The 23,337-nt window shown below is 37.3% G+C and overlaps 1 protein-coding gene across 1 annotated transcript in view; it reads right to left on the bottom strand.

Annotated features, from left to right (window-relative positions):
- csmd3a (CUB and Sushi multiple domains 3a) overlaps positions 1–23,337 on the bottom strand; it is a 232,042-nt gene that overhangs the window by 177,012 nt on the left and 31,693 nt on the right. The window contains 3 exon segments of the mRNA XM_046833559.1: positions 4,030–4,224; positions 15,702–15,800; positions 15,803–15,813. Coding sequence (XP_046689515.1) covers positions 4,030–4,224; positions 15,702–15,800; positions 15,803–15,813 — 305 coding nt within the window.

Raw genomic sequence — 23,337 nt, 5'->3', positions numbered from 1 at the left:
GCTCAGGCTCGACTCCCACACTATTCTTTTTAATAGAATAATAGCAAGGTTACAGTGTTTTGCTACATCAGCTATCCATGAAAGGGAGTCTGATTCAGTTTGCTCGGACTTTTTATGAATTAAAAACCTTGAACATGCAGTTAGAAATTCTTCACTTACAATTAAGTAGCAGTTCTTTATCCTGGTCAGGTTTGCAGTGGGAGCACAGGATCAATTCCGGGGCTCTGATGCAGCTACATTTACCAAATATTCAATATTTAACTCTAATGCCTCTTTTTACAATTCTGACCATGTCGATGCTTTAGTTTTAAAACTTCAGATGTTCCTCAAATTTTGTATCGTGTTTCACCAGACTTCTAAGCAGTATGGAAAATTGGTCCTTGCTCATGTCCCCTAAAAGTGGCAGCTTGGCCATACCAGGGCTTGAACCCACAACCTTCTGATTAGTAAACAAGAACTTTAGCCACTGAGCTACTACCTCCCCAAGAAGGCATTAGAAGTGGTACTTCAGTGGCTAAGATGTTGGGCTTGTGATAGGAAAGTTGTGAGTTCAAATCTCCCACTAAGCTGCCATTAGGCCGTTGATTCAGGCCCTTAACTGCTCAGTTGAATAAATTTAAGTTCCAAATGTCATAAATCCATAGTAACTTTCAACTGTTTCATTTACACAACTGAGCAAATGGGGTTGAGGGCCTTGTTTAGGGGCCCAACAGTGGCAGCTTGGAAGTGCTGGGATTTGAACTCACAAACCACTTTTCTGTACCCACTGTAATGTCAAACACAATAACAATACATTTTGGGGGTAAGTTGATAGCAGTGATTAGCAATTAGTGCAAGTTATTTAGAGTTTATTAAGACACACAAGTAGAAACACAAGCAGTTTTTTGTTCATGGAAAATCAAAAACAACAACAAATAAGCCACGTAGAGCTTTACAGCTTTATACCTAACTATTACAAAGCACTGACACTGGGGACCTCTGCCAATTTTGCTGAATAAATATCCTAAAAATAACCTTTAACCTAGCAATAATTGTGCATTTTCCTTGATCAAATAAGTGTTTGATGGGAACCATAAATCATCAATCCCCATAAGCAATCGATTTCTACAGATACAAAACCATATTCTCAGAGCCGGTTTTATAGAACATTAATCAAAACCAATCAGAAATTCAATTCAATAGCACTGAAAAAAAGTGTGAGCATTTTTCCAATTGTTTGCCGTTTAAAACGCTGAGGTAATAAAACCTCATAACCCAAGGCTAGTTAAAAAAGAAAAAAAAAAATACACTACATACCATCGTCTTATTTTATAAACAGCCGAAGTTAGCTAAGTCCATGTGACTTCCTGTCGGGTTTATCTTGAAATATGCCTCAAGGCTAGTGTGGATTGAAGGTGAACAAATCTGGCTTCCATGCTTTTAGAAAACACCTCAGGGTAGCCGCTACCCTCAATACCCTGATCAGCTCATCGGCAAACATCAAGCAGTGTCTTTTCATAATTTCTGTTTTGTTGTTTTAGACTGTTTCGGGGGAATTGGGAATAAAACTTTAAATCAATAATTTGAACAGTTCTGAGGGCCTTTTAAAGGAAATTACATTTTTACTCCCAAAATGACTGATAGTCTGTTTCTATTTGGAAGTTTTCTCAGTGAATCATTTACATATATGGCATTTGGCCAACTTATGTTTATCTTATTCAAACAAATTAGCATCTATGGGGTTAAGGACCTTGCTCGGGGGCCCAGAAGTGGCAGCTTGGTGTGGCTGGGATTTGAACTCACAACCTTCGAATCCAAAGTCCAATGCCTGAACCACAAAGATACCACCCCCCTCATAATGTGTATATAGATGGTTTTCTTACAGATTGGCAGGTTCTGTAGATATGGGGTTTTTTTTGCATTTTCTTTGCTTGAATAAATAAATGAACTTTTCCCACAATATCTGTTGCTCTTCAGACAAAATCACAAAATTTTTTTTCCAAAACAAAAAACTACTACCGCATCAACTAATGAGTAACGAGTTTGGGAGTTCTTTATGCTAGCTAATGTCAGATTCTGGGTGTACACCGAGTGTTTTCGCTTTCTGACAATTTCCACACGTTGTAAAATAATTGTTTAATTCCGAGTTGAGATCGGCGATCTTAGAGCGCACATTGTGATCACTATCATAGTAATTTAAGTGCTATTGTGACCAAAGATGTTTGATAAAGTGGGTTGAATGGGCCTTGCTCAAGGGCCAAGGTGTGGCAGGTTGGTGTGACTGGGATTTGGATCCAACTTTTAATGCTTTAACCACTAAGCTACCACCTTCCTTGACCATCTGTGTGTCAGTGAGGTCTAAGGAATTCGAGATTGTCTAAAGGTCTGGTTTAATCCTAAGATTTATCTCCCCCACTACATTCTCTACGGAGCAACACCAAGAATGCTGTTTTTCTCAGCAAAACCTTCTATAAGCTGCTTGAAAGATCCAACGTATGTTTGAAGTCTTTCAGAAAAGCCAAAAGATCATCATTTGGATAGACTTCCATCATACAGAGATTGAACTTTTGCAAAAAAACGGAGAACCTAAAAAAAAAAATAAGTTCCTAAGACAAAATAGGCTTAACCTTTTCAAATATTTGCTGACAAGCCTTAGAGCATACAAATTTCACACTTTCCTCAGGAGACTGGTCAGCGATGTAGCGCTGACAGCGAAACTCTGGACATTTTCAATAAACACACTCACACACACTTTACAACAACCGCCCTGAACTTTATCCCTTGAGGCATCACTACTAAGTTTCTCTACAACACGCCGGTCTGTATGTCACCACTGAGCATGTGCAGCATCATTATGGTTATTACTGACCAGGATGCAGTCTGTTCAGTGGGAATGATGTGCCTCTAATAACATGGCCAACACCCCTTGCGATGACCAAAAAGAAATTATAAATATAAATCTACCTAGTGTATCATAAAAACAAACTAGCTTAGCATAGCAACCACCAAGCAACATTTTATCAACCACTTGTGGTACCATAGCAAACATTTTGTCCCAAACTAGATTAGCTTAGTAACCACCAGCCAAGATTCTGTGCTTCATCAACCACTTGTGACACTATAGCAAGCACCTTGACCCAAACTGGTTTAGCAAACATCAGGAATCGTAACCAACTAGAGGACTATAGCAACCACATAGCAACACTGTAGAAACCACTTGGAATAACACCCTAGTTTAAAATATGAGCAATCTCGAAAAACTTTAGCAGCAAAAAGAGAGTAAGTAATGTGGAATGCCATAGTAACAGCCTAACAAGCTAGCAACTGCTTCTGAGTCTTGGACCATGGCCCAAATTCTGGCCCATGTCTTTAGTTTTTGCTTCAGTATATTTAGATAACCCTGCTTCCTTATGATGCCAACCTTAAAGTGCCCCAGTCTCTTTTGCAGAGAAATACTACCAAAACATGATGCCAAGAGTTGTATGGCAATTATTAAAGCATTTTCTTTTTAGCCGAGGTACACTGGCCAGACATAACATTATGACATTATAAGATTATAACATTATGAGCTGTGAAGTGAAGAACACTGATTATCTCTTCATCGTGTCACCTGTTAGTGAGTGGGAAATATTTATTAGGCAGCAAGTAAACATTATCCTCAAAGTTGATGTTAGAAGCAGAAAAAATAGGCGAGCGTAAGGATTTGAGCAAATTTGACAAATTGTGCTGTCTAGACGGCTGGTTCAGAGCGTCTCCAAAACTGCAGCTCTTGTGGGCTGTTCCTTGTCTGCAGTGGTCAGTATCTATCAAAAGTTCTCCAAGGAAGGAACAGTGAAGCTCCTGTAGCTGCTGAAGAAGTTCATGCTGTTTATTCTTGAAGGGTTGACTGTTTTGGCAGCAAAAGGGGGACCAACACAATATTAGACATAATGGTATGCCTGATTGGTGTATGTAGCCATCTGGGCTCAAATGTACATTTTATTTACGGAGTATGCTTACTGTGATTTAAGTGAGGTAAATACGAAGGCAAACAAAGTCTCCAAGCCTCACCTCTGCAAATGGGCACAGGAAAGTCCCACGCAGCTACGTTGGATGTGCTGGTGACGCAAGTGAGCTGAGCATGACCATCCAGTGAGTAGCCCGGGACACATCGGTATTGGATCCGGTCACCCACGTTAAACCGAGTGCCGTTCAGAATCCCTTTGGCGGGAATGCCTGGGTTTCCGCAGGAACTGCTCTGTAGCTCTGGAAACAAAAAAGGATGGTTGGTGTTTGCCTCAAGCTCTCACCTTCAACTCTATCGGAAATATCGTAAGAAGCTCAATGCACCTTGCGTAACACCACCATGTCATAATCATCACTCCAGGAGCCTTGACGTTACTTTCTAAATTCAAGGCATATTAATTACAGTAACTAGAAGTCAAGATGTCAATCCTGAGTTAAAGTCAAGTCAAGTCAAGAAGCTTTTATTGTCATTTCAACTATTGGCGAGACAACGTTTCTCCAGAACACTGGTGCTACATAAACAACACAAAGCGACTAAACAGAACACAGAGCTGAGGACTTAGTAAGTGTCCTCGCCACATAAAGTGCATCGTGTGCAAACAGTGCAGACAAAAGACAACAGGGACAGCGCGGGACAAATACACAAAACACAGAAGAGCGCCGACCAGCAAACCTACTGTATATGTTACCTACAGTATATGTGCTAAAGAAACAACTATAAACAAGAGTGTACTTGTAAACAAACAATTTTGTGCAAAAACAGCAAAAGCAGCAATAGAGAGATGAAATTTATAATATAAATGTACACTTTTTTCTTAATAAAGATTATAATATAATATGAGTGGTGCTAAAGACATGGATGCGTATGAATTGAAATAAGTATTGAGCGTGTGTTATAACAGTTCAGTAACACACAGTTGAGTAAGTGTGTGAGAGTTTGGTACAGTTCAGTTCTGTGTGTTGAGGATCCTAATGGCTTGAACTGTAGAACCTTAAGATTTAAGACGTCATTTTGCAATTTTTTTCATTTACAGTTAAATTTATGGCGTTTGGCAGATACCCTTATCCCCAGCGACTTACATTTTATCTCATTCCTACAACTGAGCAACTATGGGGTTGAGGTCATTGCTCAGGGGCCCAGGAATTTCACTTTGTTGAGGCTTGGATTTGAACTCATGACCATCAGATCCAAAGTCCAATACCTTAAACCACCAAGCTAGCACCCCCCTTCCCCCCTTTTTTATTTTTTCTGATTTCCATTTCTATTTTTTCTGATTTCCATTTACAGCATTTGGTAGACACTCTTATCAAGAGCAACTTACTTTTTTTTTTCTTATACCACTAAGCAGCTAAGTGGTTAAGAGCCTTACTCTGGGGCCCAGGAAGGGCAGCTTGGTGAGGCTAGGGTTTGAACTCACAAGCTTCAGATCCAAAGTCCAATGCAATAACCACCAAGCTACCACCTCCCCCTTTTCTCCCATTTTCTTTCATAAGGCTGAACAAATGTCCCATGTCATTGAGAAAACAAAATTCACAAATACTGTTTATTTACAGTTAAATCCTCTAACAGTTGGTCTGAGTTTGAGATCATTTGAGAGTGCCTTCTCATGGTCATCTCCAAGAGGCTACGCTGGTTCCATAGACATGAATTGTACCCCAAACCAAATCAGTGAAAGCAGTGGATCCTTAACCAGCAGGAAACCCATGCAGTCCGAAAAAGTAATAATCTTTAAAATGAAAGTGCAAAGTGTAAAAAGCATAAAAACATTATGGCATTTAGTACTGAGACATTTTCTCTCAGAATTTTAGCCTCATTCATAGAATCTGAAGCATTAAACAATTCTGGACAATTATTTATCACTTTCGTTTATGAATCGTTTACACTACAGAGATTTTTTTTTTCTCCAAATACCTAGTTTTACTGATGAGGCACCACTATGTTTTCATAACACAAATGGCCAAGCTGCCCAACAACACGATAACTACCATTTTCCACCGAAAAACCAAACAAAAAAACAAAAATTGTAGGGTTAAAACACAAATTTGTGACATTTGTGTTAAAACAGCAGGAGGAAGTGGTAATGCATCCATTACAATCAATTACGCGTGAATATGTTTGCGCGGCGGCATTTTGCAAAGCTTTCCTAGCTGACTCTTTTCGTATTAGTAAAAATAAAGATGGAAATATAAGATGCCAAATAGCACATCATGAATGTAATGACGTCCAAAATGCCATCTGGGAGCTTATCGGTCTCCCAACACCCTCAGCGCAGATTAGCGACAAATGAATGGAGCGGTAATATAGAAAGCTTTCACATAAAACACAAAAAAACAATGTTATATTGGTGAAAATTACCCTCAATCGCAGAGCTGATGAAGTTATTTCGTCGTCTAGGTTCATTCAGCTCATATTTTCTTTTAACAGTTTTTGGTTTTCACCGTTTCTACGACTAGAAGAACTGGAGTTGCTCTGCCCTTCTGATGGAAAAGGAGATTGGTGCAAAGAATTTATACATATTAGTATTGTAAATTTCACCTGACATTATAGTTAGAATCATAATTAGACCCAAATATTTAAACTTGCATTCAAATTTGCTCGCAAAATCTTGCCAATATACAATGTGCATTTCAAAGTCTTTACCCCACAGTTCGATAGTTTTAAAGCCTTGCTGTAGATTATTGTTTGTGATTATGCATCTTCTGCTCTGAAACATTTCATTATCATCTCTCCTGAAAATATATGCCTGAATAGAACATCAAAGCGTTAGCGGGATACTTTGATGCGCCATTGCATAACCGAAACTGTCATAATAAGTACGTTTGGCACAACAGCATCCAAAAAATACTCTCCAAACCCTGGGTCAAAGTGACACCAGAACCCGGAAGCTTAGAGCCAGTAAGCAACTATTTTCCAATTTTCACAAATAACAACCTATCCCAAACTAAGCCCTTTTCTGCCACCTATTCACATAGGAAGTGATGACACAGTAAAGGTGCTGCTAAAAACTAATCCTGAAATGACCCCATTTATTTAAAAAATGGACAGAAAAAACATTGGTTTAGTTACAGTAGGCAACACGTTCGAATAACTGAGGCCCAGAAAATCCATTTACATTCGCTCAGTTAGTAAAAGCTGGAGGGCAACATCTCCGCATTTCAATTAAGGTTCTATATTATGAACGTAATTAGTAAAGAAGCAAATTACAGAACTCATGTTTAACATGGCAGAAATTTCAAAAGAAGTAAAAAGCCAACGAAGTGACTGCTTTTTTTCAGAGGAGAGCTGTTTGCTGTTGAGTGCTTTTTTCATTTCCTAAGAGTCTCTTTATTCATTTCTTTCATTTGTATGTGATTCACCTGTCAGAAATACAGCCTCAAAAAAAAAAAAAAAAAAAACCCACAGACAGTTAAATAATTATATACAAGTATGTATGTAGTTTTTTCCCACTTAACCACTGAGGCTGTGGATCTCTGCAAGTGCAGTCGATGTGATTCACATCTCGATGCATAATCAAGGATACAATACATTAAAGATACATATGAAGCAGCTACCGATGCGATTCACCCCATTACGACTTCGATTCGATTCAACACAATACGATTCAATGCATTAGATAAAATATGATGCTCTGCAATTCAATATTGTAAATAAACTGTAGTTCGCTTAGATTTTTTTGGTTTCACACAGACAGCAAATCATCAATTTACTTACTGTAAGCGCCTTCTGACTTCTAACGCATGGCCCTTTCACAAGCACGCGAAAAAAAAAAAATAAAACCAGACGTTCTTTTTCTGTTCTGTATGCAGGAAGTTACAGCTCTACCTCTGCCATGTTAACCTCTTAGTCGTCAGGGTTGCGCCAGCACAGCCCATTGTTCTCAGGTGTTAATGACTAACTATACATCATAAAGCTCTCAGCCTCAAGCAGCTTATTCCTTTGTTTATGTCACAGAACTTCGGCCGGTGTTTGTGTGTATATATTTCGGAATAACTTTCGCAGAAAAAAAACGACATCTTGCTGGTAAATAAACAAATATGGCTACCTGGCCATCAATATGAATGCCAACTCAATATCAATAGTTTAAATCTTCTAGTTTAAATAAAGGGAATATTTCATGCCATTACATCCAAAGACCTCCTATATAATTGTCTCCAAATAAATGGGAACCAGATATAGCTGGAAATGCCAGGTGTCTGAATACTTTTGACCATACAGTATATGCGGCTGTATAGCAGATGAATTTACAGACATTAAAAAATACACTACATTTAATATTCTATAAAAAAATTAATTTAAAAAGATTTTTATGGCTATTTTTTAATTGAATTTTATGGATTTATTTAAATATATTTTTGTGTATATATTTTTGTGTTTATGTATAGGAATTTAAGCATACTACACATGATTATAATTATTTTCTATTATATTATTATGAAAAAAAACCATGTTGATTGAATTCCCACCAGCCCATTGAAACGTCCGATCCATCCGTTTGACTTTGATGAATGATAGCTTCCCTGTAGCTGTGGATCCGGATCACAGGAGCCCATCGAGCCGCTGAAATTTCTCATTATCTCCAAATTCTCTCGGCGTCGCCGATCAGAAACGATCGCTTTCGATACTGACGCTGTGCTCAAACAAAACAAACCCAACACGGACATCCCGCAGATCGAGTGATAGCAAGCGCTGGGATGTGATCAAACGCTGTCCGCAAGTATGAACGCAACGATCTGTGTTTATCTCTGCTGCCTGACTCCTGATTTTCACCAGCTGAGTGTTTATATTCACTCTATATGAAGTCTATGCTTTTTCAGTTCAGAAATGAAAGGCCAAGGTCAAAAAAAGAAAGAACGAAAAGTCAATTCTGAAGGCATTCTATTGGAGAAAGGAATCTCTTTTTTTTCCTTTTTCTTATAACAAGAAGACAATTAACGCTAGCAAATACAGAGTATAAAAGCATGGGAAAGAATAAGACATCTGGAGCAGATAAAACTCTTTCAGGGGATGCCAATTTCTGATATTCTATGGGAATAAAAAGATAATAAAATAAAACATTGTTTCCCCAATTATAACCATGTTTTGGCTGATATTTGTGGAAATCTAATTAAAATGACTACAATTTATTAGAAAAATCTTTAAAAATGGTCATTCAGGAGAAAGGAACCAAAAAATGCCCACACTTTTGTTGCATCATGGAGTAGTGTGAAGGCCATCGTCATCAAGTGGAGAAATTAGTGGGAACAAAGAAGTGGAGAAAATGGGGCACCACAGAAACATTACCAAGACCAGAATGTCCCTCTAAAAAGAATAGAAAGGAAGAAGAATCATGAAGGCTGCACAGAGAAGGAAGTATTAACGGAGCTATCTGATTAATACGTACACTAAAAAAAAAAATATTGGGAAACCTGACTTTTCCAGCCATATGTAGTTCTTCACCACACAATTGTGTAGGATTGTTTCGGATGTCTTTGGACGCAGTGGCATTCGATTTTCCATTCAGTTGAACTAAAAGACTCAAATCTGTTCCTGTTCAACAATCACAATAGCATGAAGAACGTTTGTAGAAGCTTTTTAATATTGGGATTTTCTCTTTAGTTCCTAATACATAAATATTTAAGGATTTTCACCTTCGAGGTAAAGAAAGAAAAAAAAAATCCACGGCAGCAATTAGGAGTGGCACAGAACAGGTTCAGATCTAAATCATACAGAAAAACCCATGGAATGACTTGAAAAAATAAATAAATAAAATAATTATTTTCAGTTACGGATTCACAGACGTATTTTTTCTTTCTTTCCTTTTTTAACAAATACTACATGGCACCAACATAAGATTAAGTATTTAGCATTGAATCAAATGTGTTTATTTGTGATGCCTGTTAATGACAGAAACGATGTGACACATGTTTCATCAGTTTTTTTGCTCTCAGTGTGGAACTGAAATGAGTTCTCCCAGGGGACGAGATATTAATTCCCCCACATCTCTTGATTCTCTCAATTCTCTGCACATTGCTGCTTTTTCAGGATGATAAAAGATTTTTGAAGTGAGCCATGTTCCTGTGTAACTGTCTTTCATCATGACGCTCATCCGCTTAAACAAGGCAACATTCGTGGAAAGAAAAACTTGTAAAGGCATTGGACTGTGGATTGGAATCTGCTGGGCCCTTGAGCAAGGCCCTTAACTCTCAACTGCTCAGTTGTATGTCGCTCTGGATAAGCCTGTCTGCCAAATACCATAAATGTAAAATGATTTAAAGCCTTTCACAGTAAAAATGAGTGTCGCAAGTTGTTTTTTAGATACTCGTCAAGCTCTACTTTTGTACAGTGTATTAAAGCGGACTGGTAGGTTATTGGTTAAGTCATTGGACTTCGAATCAGAAGGTCATGAGTTTGAATACCAAGCTCCCACCAAGCTACTGCTCCTGGGCCCTATAACAACTCAGCTGTATGAATGAGTGACTCTGCATAAGGGCGTCGGCCAAATGCTATAAATATAACAGTAATGAATTAGCCTACTATCATTTCCTTGTTCTGGACCTGAACAGGTAAGAAACTGTTATGCTAATAGCTGTAGATGTCTTTACAGGGCTTTTCGGCAATGTAAAAAATCAGGGGCATCACAGAAATATGTTTTTTTTAGCTCTTATGTTTTTGCAATTTAAATAAAAAGTGGTTATGTAAAATTTTTAAGTACAAGATGCTAGATTTGTTTTTAGACTGTTGGCTCAAATAACATGCATCTTTATATCAAGTAGAGTTTAATAAAAATAAATAAAAGAAATGTAATCCCCTCTTTTAGCTTTGTCTGCAAAAATCTTTTTATCATCTCATGTCTAAGATGTTACTGATGCTAACAAGACATATTGGCATTTTTATATAAGACAGATTGCAAACTGCTTTGCACTGATTGCTGTAGTGTTTGTGTATTAGCCTGACCAATCACACCAGATTTATCTCACAATGTGGTTATTGAATATTTTTTTTATATCTGTGGTATCTACCTGACTAATTAGTGGAGTTATAATAATAGGAATAAGCTAGTTAGCTAGCTAGGTGTATTTCAACTAGCATCACGAACAAACACAAAATCGAAGAAGTAAAAAAACACACACAAAAAAATCAGTTATTTGAATACATTGTAACAGACTTCACACCTTTCATACCTTTTTCCCCCGAAATGGTTTCTCGTGTCGAACGTAACAGTTTGGTAAAATTCTCTCCCCTCATCTATTTCTATTTTATTGCTCTCTTTGTGTATTCTATCGATTTTTTTTTTGTGCCATGTGTTTTGAGGGGGCTGCTGTAAAAAAGCAATTTCCCCTATGGGATCAATAAAGTGTCTGCCTGTATGTGTGTCTGTCTGCTCGTCCTTCTGCTTGTCTTTCTGTCATTTATTAAACCTGAAAACCAGAACATTTTTTAGAAGCTGTATTTTGCTGTTCATGAACTATGAAAAACATTCATAACATAACTTTCTTAAAATTTGATCTCACGGTTATTGTGATATCTAACAACTATTTTTATTATGCAGACACACTTCAAGACATTTACTGTACGGTATTAATTCCAAGGTTACGTAGAAAAGAGCAAAAAAAATAAATAATAATAATAATGCAGCCCAGGAAAGTTCCTTGTATTCAGAGTTATGCACCTGCTGAATTCCTTCGTCATGAAATCACAGTCCAGTCCTGCAGTGGATTGTTTCGTGTAATGTAATATACATAAATAGAGCGATAGACTGCTGAGATTTCCGTCACCCTTCTTGAGGAACAGACGGCCTCACGTGAAAAGGTCACGTTTCTGTGTGTAACTCTTGACACACCCAGGAGAAGAAGGCTGATTTGTGGCGGAGGGCAACAGACACATTAATCAGCACAAATGCAGTGACTGTCAAACACGGTTTGGCTTGTTGGCATGATGAAGGACTGACACAAGCTAAAATGAGTTTTCTTTTCCCCCTTCTGTGCTCAAGCCTGGCTGCTTTGCCTTCTCCATCCTTCTCCTTACATACACACACATAATAGACCTCAAAGACAGACTCGCACACCCACGGCAGAGTGATGGAACACCAAGAAACGAATGAAGAAGCTTCAGTGTTTCAGATCATCAAAAAAATGTTCCAGGCAGCCCTCAGTTTCGACATGAAATATAGAAAAAAATGCAAACGGATGAGATGGAGAACCACTCGGGAGCGCCGTGGAGGAGGCACGGAATTAATCGAGTCAAAGATGTCGGCGCATGAAAACGCCGACCGAGGGAAACCAAAAGATAAGTCGAGTTTGAACGCGTTCCAGAAATCGGAAGGGATTCGAAAAAAATGTCCGGCTTTTCACTACATTTCGAAAAGAGCAACGGCAAAAGAGTGCAGTTCGATCACACCTGTCATCGCACCTGGTGCCTTTTAGTGAGACCCTCTCCAAATCAGGCGCTAACAGATCCGGCTAATGGGGGAACGCTCCTTCAATTTGGCGTCCTGATCTGCATCAGTGATATATAAGGAGATGGGAGCACGCTGACATCCGGTGCCCTGCAGTGAGTAATAACGTGTGGGATTAATATTCCAAAGCCTATAAAATTCCAGAGAACATTAAGCTAGAAAAGTGTGAGGCGAGGGACGGGTGAGGCTGAATTATTCAGCGTGTAAATGATGGAGCAGATGGGGGAGGCATCCTGCGGTCGGGTCAGGAGGGTGGCAGGTGGTAAAAGAGAGAGAATGTGAGTGAGAGATAGTGAAAGAGAGATAGAGAGAAAGAGAGAGTGAGTTATTTAGGATGCAGCAAGGGTTCTCCTCTCATGCATAAGCCCCTGCAGACATGACCAATCATAACCCTCATCTTAGCCAAACTCCCTCACAGTGAAATATCCATTACGCTTCACTTTAAGTGAGAAAACAATGTTCTGTGAGGGTTTTCACAAACCCGATGGGCTGACACGCGGAAAAGGTGAATCACACGATTTCATTTTTTTTCTGTTTTAAATGGCTTTTACTGTGAGTTCTTGGGGTTTTTAGATTATAAGAAAACGTGAAAGCTCTACTTAGTAAGGGCTTCTCTGTTCTGATGTGATATAAAAAAACCTCAACTTTCAAAGAAAAAAAGAAAGAATCTGGCAGCCATTAACATAAGTTTATCTTTCCTTGTTGTTGAGGTGCTGCCTTCAAGGGTGTTTCACTGATCTGGAAAGGTGCAAGCTATACTTAGCTGTTGGACTAATGATTTAAAATGTATTCCAGTAATTCTTTAGTTTTTTTTTTTTTTATATTAATTTTTATTAGAATCTACCCATAATGGTACCAACCCAGTGAAAAGGGAAGGTACCATAATAGAGCTGTAGTCAAGGGTACCACTGTCAAGTCCAAGACAAATCCCTGAACCAGGACGAGCAAATATTGAGTCAAGAGAATATTTCAACCAGTTTGTGGTGAGGGTCCAAGACAAGCCCAGAACCAGGACAGCCCAGCTCGAGTCAAGACCATGTATAAACCAGTTAACAGCCAAATCCAAGACAAACCTAGAACCAAGACTAGCCAAAACTGAGTCAAGGCCATACCTAAACCAAGTTACAGCCAAGCCAAAGACCAGGATAACACAGATTGAATCTAAAACAGGTCCAAATCAGCCTAAATTGTGTCAGGCCTATGTCTGAAACCGGTACTTAAACTAGTTGGCACCGAACAAACCAGCAATTAGGAGAAGAATATTTTTAGAAGTAGTTACTACTTGTCAAACTCTGTGCAAGTACCATAGTTTAAATAAAGACTTAGTCAAGAACAAGACCATAATTAGCAATAGCAAGTCCAAATCAATACAGAAAATACCTTACAATTGGACTCTTATAACCCTTTTTATTACTTTTATTTCTCAGGTAAAGGCTGTGTCCAAAAGACACACACTTTCTTAGTGGAACCATGTTCAGTGTACACCCCATTGTGGGGTATCAAAAAAAAAGGTGGGTTTAGAAATATTTAATATATTTCTCTCAGAGAGAATTGCTTGATTGTTCAGATATCTAAATATAAACTGACATCCAATTGAACCCATGTCTTATAGACCCTGACCTTGAGTAGTAACAGGTGACAACTCTTCTTCTGAAGTGCTCTTAAGTGAAAACCTGATTCAGTCATCTCATTGTCTCGAAAACCAAAACAGTGCAAAACTAGTTGGTTATTGTTCCCCAATGAATCAGAGTGACACTCACCAATCATGGCTCTCTGTGAGCTCATGTATGTGGAAGAAGGCAGTTAGCTAGCATGGGCAAGCTAATCACATTTGAATGCAGCTAGTGGGTTGGAAAATGGCAGAATGGATGAAAATTGTGCAAAAATTCTGAAAATATATTCAGCGAATAAAAAAATAAAAAAAATCATGCACAAGCATCTTTTTAGCTTTCAGGATACACACAAACACACACAGGTAATTATGTTCAAACTTCATGATATGTAATAATAAATCAGCAGATGCTGCGTGTGGACAAAATACCAGCGAGTTTCAAACGACTGATTTCAAACTAAACATCTGCCTGCATGAAATCAAAAATCAACATCAAAGCATTGATTTATTTAGTGATTATTAATATTAATGAGGCATGAGTAGTGTAAGAAATATTAAACAGAGTTAGAAAGGCAGAAAAAATTGCCACTCTATTACACTGTATATGCTATGATATATATATATATATATATATATATATATATATATATATATATATATATATATATATATATATATATATATATATATACACACACATACACACACGCATGGAAACGGGAAGTTATTCATTTTGAACTATTAGGACTGCGTTTATATGCCCTTTTGATACGAATCATTGTATTTTTATATTTATATTAAAAGTCAACTGATGATTTGATTCTGTTGATTTTACCGATACCAATAGCTTGGTTGGCTCATAATTGATAACCGATTAATCAACCGATATTTTTAAAATGAATGCTGGTTAAATAAAAACATAAATACAATTACAGTTCATGTAAAATAGTACTAAACCTTTGAATTAAACAAATATAAATACATTAATTATATTACATATTGAGGAAAATATAAGACATGCATTAAAACTGAAACTAAAAAAGTAACACCGCATTGAGTTCCATCCAAAATGAATTAAAAAAGACACTTCAATAAACAGCACGCAACATCAGTGATTTGCCTCTAGAGGTCTCGTACTGTATAACGCAACCAGGAAAAACTATCAGTATGGATTTTTGCCAAACAAATTTTAATCCAGCATTCAACTATCGGCGCTGATTAATTGGCAAAACCAAGCAATGGGTCAAACTCTTCGAATGTATTTTATCCACAAAATATTTTAAAATATTTTTTTTATAATATTTTATAAAAGGATTACGGCTGAACCCAGCTTCTGAACTTTTTCAGGTTTCAGAACATTTTCTCTCTGAACAATTCCATATACAATAAAAAAAAAAGAAGAAAAGAAGAAAAAAAGTCAATTTTCATAGTCATTTTCAAAGCACTCCATTAAGCTCCTCTGAGAAAACCTACAAACTGTAATGAATTCCAGAAAAAAGGCAATTAAGGCTATTTTCTGTCGATATCCTGTAGTTTGCCTTGAAAATGTCTGTCAATAATTCCCTTTTCAAATAAGCCTATATGGTCGAGATCCGAGAATGTATACATTGTGAGTAGTTTAATTCACAGCCCAAGAAATCGGTAGAGAAGGCAAATGAAAGGCGCCTCACCTTCATAATAGATTTTAAAGCCGTGGGCGCTCACAGCGAAGTCACTGGTGAGCCGCAGGGAGAAAACCGAGCCTGTGCTTGTGACTGGAGCGGGCACCTGAATCCTGTTAACCTGAGAACAGAGAAAAGAAAGACTGATTTTTGTTGTCAGGCATCCAAACAACATTTGCGTCATGCTTTCTTGTTTATTCATCAGCCAAGGCTGCAATATTACACATCACCACGCACCAAATGCACAAAATCAATTTTCAGCTTGAAACGCACAATCGCACTCGTCCCTTATTTTCGAACGCTGGGGTTCAGCACCAGACGAAAAAAAAAAGTCCAGGATCAAATGCCATGTCTAATGCACGATAATCCCTGACGCTGTGTATCAGTTCGCACATCGGATCGCTCAACAACACGACCTGTAGTGTGAAAGGTTTCGAATATTAAACAGATCTTTTATATCGTCAGGGTTTTGTGATGTAATTAGAGGCCATAAAGCAGATGTTTTAAATGTTTATTCTTCCATTTCTAGAAAAAACCTATAGAATGTGATCATTTTTGAGTACAGCTTTATTGCTAAAGGTCTCACTTCTCATCTCAGGTAAGAGTGTGGGATATATAAAAGCCTAAATAAGTTGGGGTGTGCATTGATGGGACAATAATCACCAAACAGGATGTGTTGTGAATATCACATGACCATCTGATCAGAACGTCCAATCTACTGAGTTCCATAAAGGCTGATTGTTGAGGTTCCGATTAAAGCGTTTTCCAGCAATTACTTTTTCTTGCCCTTCTTACAGAACATCACATTTTTGTACACATTTTATAAACATCTGTTTATAGTTACAGTAAAATACAGTAATTTAGTTCCTGCACCAGATCCTGGATTAGTCGTGGAGGTAAATGAAGCCGAGTCATTAATGCCCCAGTGCATTTCGGTGCATTTGGCACATCTCGCCTTAATTACTTCCTGTTCAGTATGAGTGTAACATAAAATACCCTCAGGATCATGGCGAGAAAAAAAAATTGCCTTCGATGCCCTCAGGGTTATTTCTTTCATTTCATTCATTGCAAGAGCTCATGCACCCCTCCAGGTCATGATGAAGGTTATATCAATCAAGAACAGAGTAAATCAGACCGCAAGTCCCATGTGCTCTGATTCCCAAGAAAAAAAAAACACCACTGAAAAAAAAATGACTTTCATTTAAATGCCCTCTGTCAAAAATTGTTACATTTTTTTTTGTCTATTTTTATAGTATATATAGTATAAATAATTTGTCACTAATCAATAAAAAAAAAGATATATATATATATATATATATATATTTTATATGTTTTGTAGTTTAATAATTGTTTAGTTGCATTAATGATTTATTTTAGATTATTCAGGTAATTAGTGTAATGATTACTTGATCATTTTTATAATTATTTACATTAATTAAAAAAATTAATTCTTTTCTATGGCTTCTGTTATGCTTTTTTTATATGTTAATAATAATAATAATAATAATAATAATAATAATAATATTTATAATAAAATCCTAAATAAAGCTTAATGCTAAATAAGATTAAAATAATTATTAATAATATAAATAATAACATTAATAATAAAATCCTAAATAAAGCTTACTGCTAAATAAGGTTACAATAATTTAAAAAAATATAATAATAATAATAATAATATTAATAATAATAAATATTATTATTATTATTATTATAATTATAATTACATATAAACATTAGCTTATTTTTACATTATTATAATACACATTCTTGGCATCGAATTGAAAAGAAATTGGATTAAAAAAATATTAACAACTTCTATTGTGGAAGTAATGTTTCAGTTAATAAGATTAACTGCATGATTTATTCGATTTTTTTCAGCTGAATCTGATTCCCATTTTCCCGGCGCTAATTAATAAAATGGATGTGGAGTTTGCAGGTTTTGTAATGTAATTAGTGTGATGGAGCTCTGACAGGTTTGTGTATATAAGATTTTCTCTGACACAAAATTCTGACAAGACGAACTTTGTTATGAATCATCAGTAATTCTATTCGATCCTTTTTTTTTCTTCATCCGGCTCCTATTAGAGATCTCGGCGTTATAGATGAGCGGTACGAAGCCGTCAGAAGTTTCCAATTAGGTTACAAGTCCTCAGCCAGAGTCATTGTGCAGATCAGGAGGAATCGCTAATCCGTTTCCCGCTCGCTCTTATTAGAGAAGGTGCAGGGAGACATATTGAAATTGCTGGACATCATTATCATCGCTGGCAGGGACGAGAAGACAAGATGAGATTTCTGGCTTCTTGCACTCTTCCTGATCTGTCGTTCTCGCTGCAGACAGGATGTGTGAGGAATCGGGGTTAGATACACTACTCATTCAGGAGCTGCAGAGTAAATTGCAGGCTCTCAGTCAGGTTAATGTGACACTGGGATCATTGACGTGAAAATCATCTTCTCCTTCTTTTCCTTCTAACCCTCTTCCTCCTTCCTTTCCTATTCTTCCTCATCCTATTTTCTATTCCTTATCCCCATCTCCTTCTTCCTCCTTCTCTACCTTCTTCTTCTCCTCCTCGTCTTCCTAATCCTCCTCCTAAACTCTCGTGTCCTCTTCATCTACCTTCTTCTCCTCCTCCACTACTCCTTCTCTTAATTTCCCTTTAATACTTCTCTTCCTTTTACTTCTCTTCCTATTTCTTCTCCTTCTCTCCTTCCTAATCATTTTCCTCCTCCTAATCTCTTGCTTCCTTTTCATCTACCTCCTTCTTCTCCTCCTCCACTACTCCTTCTCTTAATTTCCCTTTAATACTTCTCTTCCTTTTACTTCTCTTCCTCATTCCTTCCCTTCATTTCTTTTTTCGTCCTGTCAGAATGTCAGAACAGCAAACTTCACATTTTCCTGCTTTGCCCAAGCGACATTATTAAAAATCTATTCATCAGTTTTCCTTCCTGCTACAAGCTGAGGTTCATTTGATGAAAATGATCACTGATGGTTTCATAACGAGAAAAAAAGAAGAAAACGCACCAAATAATCAGAATTGAGCCGTTTTTGTGGTAAATTTATGACAAAGATATCAACATAAACCTCTTTGATGCAGGATATAAAGTGTAAAGGGGCTTTTGACTTGTCACATGAACATTACAGCACAGTGATGTTACTGTAGGAAGGTGGGGGCAGAGCGCAGGGTCTGCCATGATACAGCACCGCTGGAGCACAGAGGATTAAGGGCCTTGTTCAAGGGCCCAAGGCAGTTTGGTGATACTGGGGTTCGAACTCCTGACCTTCTGTTGAGTAACTCAGAGCCTAAATCTCTGAACTAAGACTTTTTCATATTGATCTTTCTACATACATGCTTTCAAAAAAAACCCCTAATATACTGTATGTGTATATACATACACTAATAATAAACATATATTTGAATAAAGCATCCATATTTGTTCATGCTCATGTTGATTAGAGTATTTAAATTTATTTAAATAAAATTGATACAATATTAATATAAGTATTATTTTAAGGTACATTTAGAACATTTATTTGTGATTAATTATGCGATTAATTGCAATTAAATATTTTAATTGATTGACAGCCATATATAATATCTATCTATCTATCTATCTATCTATCTATCTATCTATCTATCTATCTATCTATCTATCTATCTATCTATCTATCTATCTATCTCTCTGCACACTGTATGACAAAAGTATTGGGACACCTGACCGTTCCTGCTATATGTGGTTCTTTTCCAAACTGTTACCACAAAGTTGGAGGCACTTAATTGTACAGGACGTCTTTAGATGCGCTTTAATAAAATGTTGCGTTCATCGTGTTTGAATTAAAATTCAAACACAAACACACCTGCAAACTCTGCATATTACCACACAGGTCTGGAATCCGAGAACAAAACACACATCAGTACAAAATGATGAGTTGTATAGTTACATTAGGAAAGTTCTGTGTATTTAGATTCGGGTTCCACACACGCTTGTAAGAGAAGCTCCAGGCTCCACACGGCGATCATTTAAATCACCTGCGTGGAGTCGAAGTCTCCCAAGTTGCCAGATATTTTCTCAAAACGTATGCTAATTTAATCATCCCTTTGGTTTAGAGAAAATTATGATTAAGCCATAATGCTCTCACATCCAAAGACATTTCTGGGACACAGAATAAATCTCCTGCCAGACAGTAAAGCAATATATATTCTTCACCAATCTGAATTCCAGAGTCCAGATGCAGTACACATCTGGAGTGATAGACTACATTGCCAGGCAGTATATAAGAGAAGAAAAAACGAAAGCTGTTATATAGTGAATGATTTGGAGCTTAGTCTATGAAAGCATCATGAAGCTCTATAGGACATGTGCATACACACTCTAACACACTCCATACACATGCTATACAAAGTCCTTTCACTGGTCCTAATCTCGCAGCTGCACATTTTCTCCAACCTCGATAAGGGCTTCACGTATTCACTTCTTCACCAGCCACCTCAGCACTCAGCGTTCAGCTCTCGACACTCAGGATTATGGACTTAAAGCTCAGGCTATAATGATTGCTACTTTACATGACACATACACAGCTTTCTGGGAAATTAAATGCTTCTTTTGTCCAAGTTTTACTTACACAGATGTGGAGTCCACAATCAGGGGACATTTTATTTATTTTATTAAAAATAAATGTTCTGTTTTGACCATGTCATGAAGTTGCTCTTATCTATCTATCTATCTATCTATCTATCTATCTATCTATCTATCTATCTATCTATCTATCTATCTATCCATCTATCCATCTATCCATCTATCCATCTATCCATCCATCCATCCATCCATCTAATATTTAATCTCTCTCTCTCTACAGCAATCATGTATAGTGTCTTTGCACTGAGATTACAATAATGGTTAAGGCTCTGGTAACTGACCATAAATTCAGGGGTTCAAGCCCCAGCACTGCCAAACTGAGGGCCCTTGAGCAAGGCCCTTAACACAGTGCTGCAGAAGCTCTGTATCATGGCAGACCCTGCATTCCTTCTCCAGCTTCCTAACAAAACGGAGGAGTGGTTAAGGCTTTAGGGTACGGATCAGAAGGTCAGTGCGTTCAAGCCCCAGTATCATTGACGTGGCCACACTTGGGCCCTTGAGCAAGGCCCTAACCCCTTTCTGCCCCAGGGGGGCTGTATATTTTTATATATTTCACTGCAACAACTAGACGCTGATTCGAACCACTGTAACTAATACGTGCGCAGAACTATATAATATATTGGCCCTTTTTTTTTTTTTTTACATTTCTGCACACCGACAATTTTTTCCACGTAATAGAGATGTATGTACTTCCATTTCAAATTAAACAAAGGAGTGTGGCTGCTCCACGTGTAGCACTGGACCATATAATTAGCTCGACAACTCCGAAAGTCGGCCTTTCGCCCACCAAAACAAACAGGACGTGATTAATTTGCTTGATTCGCTCTGGCATATTGTGAGATATTGTGTTTGCCAGAGTATGACATTTAAATTTAATAAGTACTGCGGGTCACCAGGGATCGCCAATTAATCAAGTCTTTACATTCTCGTGGCGAGCGAGAGAAAAAAAAAAACTTACACAATTAACAGTGTGACACTTTATTAGAAGCCCGGGTGGCTTTGGGGGGCTTCAGGGGTGGGATGGGGGCATATGAGATCGAGCAATTTAAGCGAACACTTTTAGGAGAGTGTTGGTGAACGTCTACTTCTAGTACAGTGCGGTTTGGTTCTCGTGCGTGAGTTGCCTGTGAAACGCTTTCGGGTGTCGGGAAAACAGAAAGAAAGACGAATCGCGAGTTCGGAGAGTTATTGGATAAGCGATGTGTCAGGTGCATCTGTCTGAATTTCTCTGACGGATAGATCTCTCCTAAAGAGAGGTCTGAAAACCTGTGTCACGAAGTAGAGAAAATGTCTTTTTCTTTGCCTTTTTCTGATGACTTTTCTGGATAACTTCCAGAATGAAGTTCAGGGCTTCGCCATAACATTCCATTGTTAATTTTTTCTCATAGTCATATGCCTCTCAAGCAGGTTTACTACTGACTGAAAAGAATTGCTAGATTTATCACGTACTTCGAGGAACAAGGAAGTAGGAAGGCAATGCACGTGTGGGAAATGCATTTACTGTGCAGATATAAATATGAAACTCTGTAATTTCAAATATATTATATGCTACTAATTTCATTTAAGAAAATGTATTGATCTGAGGCACAAAATCGGATGTTTTTGGATGTGCAAATTGTCCCTTCACTTGAACTAGAAGACCCAAACCTGTTCCAGCATCACAATGCCCCTGTGCACAAATCCATGTGTTGGATGAGGTGGAAGATTTCCTGCTGTAGAGCTCGGACCCTTAACCCTATTGAACACCTTTTTGTAATGATTGTGAACTAAACCCCAGTCCTCCTTAACTAGATCAGTACCTGACTTTACTAATACCATTGTGGCTGAATCTCGACAAGCACACCCCAAAATCTAGTGAAACATCTTCCAAGAAGACTGGAGGATATTATAAAAGCAAATGGGGATTGAATGTGAAATAGGATTTTCACAAAGATACACATACCAATCTTATGGCCAGATGTGCAAAAAACTTTTATCTACAGTAAATAGTTCATACTGCTGAAGTGTAGTTATTGTTAATCTATCCATCTGCTCGGAAGACCGTCGAGTTTTTTGCTCCAAACTTTTGAACCCACATGTGAACGCAGTAGGCGCCTTAGAATAAGTTGTTACTAATGATTCTGTGCATCTAATTACAAGCTTAGAACAAGAGCATTAGTGTTAATGAGAACCTGGTGATCGAAAATGTTAGCACTTTCCATCTTTTCTTTCCATCCAGAGCTTGGAGCAAAGCAGAAAGTTAGCTTCATGAATAAAAGTCAGTCAGTAGCAAATTATGAGAATAATGGTATTATATATATATATATATATATATATATATATATATATATATATATATATATATATATATATATATACACAATGTGTGTGTGTGTGTGTGTGTGTGTGTGTGTGTATTAACACCCTGTGTATAAAATAGGAAAAAAAGCCCAGCCTATCCATGCATTATTTCAGCCGCTCTGTGGACAATCACCATTAGTCATTAGAGATATCAGTCCATTCTTTCTTCATTGCAATTTATTTTTCTTTCTGCTTTTTTTCCGGAAAGAGAACTAATTAAAGGAAGCGGCGATCCACAATTTTTAAAGGGACAAGGCTCGTTTCTCTAGGGGGGAAAAAATTTGTCGGCTCCAACAAAACGAGCCAGTGAGCTTTGATTTGTCGGAATGAGAACTTTTAACAAGAAAGCAGTGCAGTGAGACGAGGGTAATAAAATCATAACGCTCTGTATAGTTCACAATATTTAAAGTGAATATATTATAATACATTTATACAATATATATATATATATATATATATATATATATATATATATATATATATATATATATATATATTCAGATACATTCGTAACAACTTCATAACGCATTCATAAGGCTTTATCGGAATTGCTAGACATGTTAGACAATGTTTGTAATATACAGGTAGTCCTCTACTTGTGTAGATGTCGAAGATGGTGCTATGACTGTGACGGTGACAGCATGATGTATCATTTCCATTTTCTGCTCTA

This window comes from Silurus meridionalis, chromosome 21 (genome assembly GCF_014805685.1).
Source record: "Silurus meridionalis isolate SWU-2019-XX chromosome 21, ASM1480568v1, whole genome shotgun sequence".
Taxonomy (NCBI): domain Eukaryota; kingdom Metazoa; phylum Chordata; class Actinopteri; order Siluriformes; family Siluridae; genus Silurus; species Silurus meridionalis.
The sequence above is the reverse complement of the archived record's forward strand: the minus strand, read 5'-3'. Positions and strand labels throughout refer to the sequence as shown.